The following is a 4,925-nucleotide window of genomic DNA, read 5'->3' on the forward strand; positions in this document are numbered from 1 at the left end:
AGCTGCCTTCCCTCTAGCCTTACACTGCTAAATTAGGGACGGCTAGCGCAGATAGACTTCGTGTAGCTTTGCGCGAAATTAAAAAAAAACAAACAAACAAACGCACAGTATTTTCGGCTGTTATAAAAATGATACGCAAGCCTTTTTTGTTGGTTCAAAAGAGCCCGATAAAACTCATGTGGCAGTGGTGCTGCTAGCTGGCTATCTTCCCTTTGGTCAGTAGTTTAAGTTACGGACAAATATATATATACCAATGTGCGTATAAGGTGACGTTACGACTGAAAAATTGAATTTCATTCTCCTCTCACCTAATTTATAGCGCGCCATAAAAAAACATCAGAATAGGTTAGTTTTAATTAAGCACAAAGCAACACAGTGGGCTATCTGTGCTCTGCCCACCACGGGTATCGAAACCCGATTTCTAGCGTTGTATGTCTGCAAACATACCGTTGTGCCACTGGGGGCTTTAGGAAACGTATACATATATACGTATCTAAATAACATTTACATCTTTAAAAGATTGTGTGCTTATTTGGTTGTTTTGTGATTTTTATTCGTATAATTTTTCTTTTCATTATTACACTCCAACAATACTAAACTAGTTTGTTTTTCACAGGTGTTAATGAAGGCAGATCAAGAAGATTAGGGACCAGAAGAAGGCAAGAGCGAAATGAAGGCAGGTCAAGAAGATTAGGGATCAGAAGAAGGCAAGAGCGAAATGAAGGCAGGTCAAGAAGATTAGGGATCAGAAGAAGGCCAGATCAGCGGCTTTACGAGTACGATGGTAGTGGAAGTAAGAAATTTGTATAATGAGTTCCACCAAAAATCATTAAAGTGTACACACAGTTGGAAATATTTAGTCCTTCTCGGTGGGTCAGCGGTAAGTGTCCGGACTTACAACGTTCAATTTCGAGGTACCATTCCCCCGAGGTGAGCAGAGCGAAAAAATGGCCCTTTATGTAGCTTTGCGTTGCAAAATCGCGTACAAATACAAATATTTGCTTCAGTCTAAAATAAACTTCCGTACATTACGCAGGCGGAGAAATGCTCTTAATAATGTGTATGCAGCATACAACATAACCATGAAAAATAAGGTCGACATAACTGTATTTTGGCATTATAAGTTTCTATACGCAAATAACAACTTCAACAAGTTCTTGATTGTTTTGTTTGTTATGAATTTCGTGCAAAGTTACACGAGGGCTATCTGCGCTAGCCGTACCTAATTTAGCAGTGGAAGACTAGAGAGAAGGCAGCTAGTCATCACCACCCACCGCTAACTCTTGGGCTACTCTTTTACCAACGAATAGTGGGATTGACCGTCACATTATAACGCCCCCACGGCTGAAAGGGCGAGCATGTTTGGTGTGATGGGGATTCGAACCCGCGAGCCGCAGATTGCGAGTCGAGCATCCTAATCACCTGGCCATGCAGGGCCTCAAGTTATTAAATGCCCGGCATGGCCAGGTGGTTAAGGCGCTCGACTCGCAAGCTGAGGGTCGCGGGTTCGAATCCCCATCACACCAAACATGCTCGACCTTTCAGCCGTGGTGGCGTTATAATGTGACGGTCAGTCCCACTATTCGTTGGTAAAAGAGTAGCCCAAGAGTTGGCGATGGGTGGTGATGACTAGCTGTCTTACACTGCTAAATTAGGGATGGCTAGAGCAGATAGCCCTCGTGTAGCTTTGCGCGAAATTCAAAACAAACAAACAAACAGTTCTTAAACACTACACCAATAAAAACACAGAAACGAGACCATCGCGTGGTCATCAGATGCCTGTATGGAGTAGAAAAAAATGCTCATTTCGGAATATTAAAACTAAATTTGACACAGCGCTTGTTTAGTTATATTTGAAGTTAAAGCAATGTGTATTGGTACATTGTAAATTTTTATTTTGTTTTTCATGTCAATAACAGTAATCTGAAATTTGAATTTTCTACAATGTGTTGTGGTGAATATTCGCACGATTTGTGGTAAACAATGCTAGACATCGTGTTATGGCTCATAACTTTCTGATGACAGACGTCCAAAGCTTTGGGGGGGGGGCTTTCAACTAGTCAAAGCGGGCTGTGAGGCATCCATTACCTTGCTGTTAGTGCAAGTTATGTTTCACCTGTGTTGAACTATATTTTTATATCCTTATACATTGTGGTCACGTGGGTGAAGTGGTACTTCTGAACTTGATTTCCGCTCCTGTCCCTAATAGATCAAAATCTGTAGACCCATTGCATTAACTGGATTAAACATGCAAGTCATGTGTCAAAATCTTAAAAAAAGAAAGACATTTTATGATGTACACTCCACGTTTAGTGTATAACTTGGCATCATTTAAGTTGAAACTGTTGTTAAATTTAAAATGATCTGATGAAATACATCATTTTTACTAGTTTATAGTTAAGGCAATCGACTCTGCCGGTTGCGAGTTCGAATCCAGTCACCGAACATGCTCGCCTTTTAGCCGTGAGGGCGTGATGATGTGACGGTCAATCCCACTATTTGTTGGTAAAGGGTAGTCAAAGAGTTGGCAGTTGATGGTGTTGACTAGTTGCCTTCTAGTTTATTACTTTAAAATTAGGAATGGCTAGGGCAGAAGCTCTCGAGTAACTTTGCGCGAAACTCCAAACAAACAAAATTTACTAGTTAATTACACAAACAACGAACAGCGAATTTATTTAAATCCTGGTTTGAATATTAATTATGGAAATATAATATTTTAGTACAAGTCTTGGAACCGCTTTAATTTTGTACGAATAAGAAGGCTGATTGTTTCTCTTTTTTTTCGTTATCAGAAGTGGAGAATTTTTGGAAAAGTATATGTCAGTTTGTTTGTATTTTAGAGCAACGCCATAATGGGCTATCTGGTTTGTCCACCGCGGGGAATCGAACCTCGGATTTAAGTCCTTAGACTTACCGCTATCCCAAAAGGGGACAAGTGTATGTCTGTGCTTAATATGTCAGCGAATACGTCTTCCCCCATTTTTAAAGGCGTTTTATAATTTAACAGTAGAGTAAGTATTATCTAAATTGTAGTAAAGTACTAAGTTTAATATTTACAATCTTTTACAAAAAGCAAAAAATTGTCCTCTGAAATAATTTGCTGGTTTTGTGCACCGACTGAAACTTACCCCCTGCTTATCAGTATTCTGTCTACTTTTTGAACACTTGCTAATGTAAAAAAGAAGTAAAAACATTTAAGGTTATACATACCGAAGAATCATAACGTAAGAAATTAAAAAAATAGGAGAAAACTCATCCAGCTACTGTGTCAGTTATTGATGTAGACTATGTCATAACGTGATTTAAATATATAAGTATAAAAACTAGTTTTTCATCTTCCATGTTGTTTTTTATCAATATATTTTTTCACGGGCTTTCGGTTATAATTTCGGCAGCTGTCTCCAAGTTTTGTTTTTGTCTATCTACGGACTAAATGGCAATCCAAATGGTTAGTTTTATGTTTCAATATAAATACTTAGCTGTGTAATTTGTTTTTAGGGACCTATAGGAATTCAAGAAGAAGAGGTCGTCAGTTCCACGAAGTAGATGAAGGTAACAAACATTTTCATTTTTTGCCTTATCTTATCTATACAGACAGAAATATTGGTTTTTGCTTAGGTTTTTACTTGTCTTTGATTTGGTGATTTTTTTTAGTATTTCATCTTTACTGTCCAACTTGAAGTAGTTTCTTTTTTATTGCATTCTTAAAAACATTAAGTTCATTAATTTGACGTTTATATTTCCGTTAATTGTTCAAATAATTCCACTTACACGCTCAAGCCAGTTTAAATTTCACTGTCTTTGTTTTAGTCATCTATTTATTTTATGGGCCAGGCCAGGCCCGGCATGGCCAGGTGGTTAGGGCGCTCGACTCACAATCTGTGGGTCGTGGGTTCGAATCCCAGTCAACCAAACATGCTCGCCCTTTCAGCCGTGGGGGCGTTATAATGTAACGGTCAATTCCACTATTCGTTGGTAAAAAGAGTAGCCCAACAGTTGGCGGTGGGTGGTGATGACTAGCTGCCTTACCTCTAGTCTTTCACTGCTAAATTGGGGACGGCTAGTGCAGATAGCCCTCGTGTAGCTTTGCGCGAAATCCGTAACAAACAAACAAACTTTATGGGCCAGGCGTCGATCAATGGTGGGCATGCTGGAATGCAACTCAAATGGTTCAAGTTTCGAGATTTGTCGTTGAACATGCTCCAGGATTATAGATTGTGGCACTTTATAAAAGTGATAGTCAGTCTCATTTTCTGGTTCAAAGAGCGGGACAAAGCCACCGTAGCAATAGGTACTGCTAGTTGGCTACCAATCTAGCCACTATTCCACAATTAAGAATACCATACTTGATCATACGATCTCTGACCTTGGCCTTTTCCAATACTTAAATATTTATTTTATGTCGTTTTAATTTCCATTTCATGCAATTCCTGTTTCGCTTTAAGTGCAGTTTGTTTGTTGTTGGTGGTTTTCATTTCATGACAGATTTATAAATAACATATGTTAAAAGTAAATGTCTATTTCGATATCAATTTCATCAAAGATGTTGCGCGCAAGCTCGAAGCTCACGTGTTATTAGCATGTGTTTGAGGTGTATATTTGGATAAAGAGTTTAAATATGTTACGATGTTTGTCTGTCATATGACGAGTTCTGGTATTGAATAAAAAGCTTCTTTGGCAGTGACTTGTGGAAGACAAAAGATGGACAAGTTGGACGGAATGTCGGGGGTGGGTTGGGGGGGGGAGGATATCTGCAGTTTATGTAATTTTTATTACAAATTTTAGGTCTATTGAAATATAATACTTCGCCAGCTTTCTGCGATTAAATCGTGACTTTTAAAGAATTACTCTGTTCGTATAAATTGCGTTTGTGAGAACCTTTTGTTTCTCATCGTCCGGCACAACTAATGGGTTCTGGTTATGAA

At 38.8% G+C, this 4,925-nt stretch overlaps 1 protein-coding gene across 4 annotated transcripts in view; it reads left to right on the plus strand.

Moving 5' to 3' along the window:
- The window catches only part of LOC106478722 (laminin subunit beta-1-like), a 127,009-nt gene that overhangs the window by 45,945 nt on the left and 76,139 nt on the right, over positions 1-4,925 (plus strand). For 3 of the 4 annotated variants that reach the window (XM_013939286.2, XM_022382235.1, XM_022382250.1), the window contains exons 4-5: positions 617-793; positions 3,499-3,552. In XM_013939286.2, the coding sequence (XP_013794740.1) occupies positions 617-793; positions 3,499-3,552 (231 nt within the window). The remainder of the gene's footprint in view (positions 1-616; positions 794-3,498; positions 3,553-4,925) is intronic. The other variant, XM_022382243.1, reaches the window with a different exon arrangement.

The sequence above is a fragment of the Limulus polyphemus genome, unplaced genomic scaffold (genome assembly GCF_000517525.1).
Source record: "Limulus polyphemus unplaced genomic scaffold, Limulus_polyphemus-2.1.2 Scaffold11, whole genome shotgun sequence".
NCBI classification, from domain to species: Eukaryota; Metazoa; Arthropoda; class Merostomata; order Xiphosura; family Limulidae; genus Limulus; species Limulus polyphemus.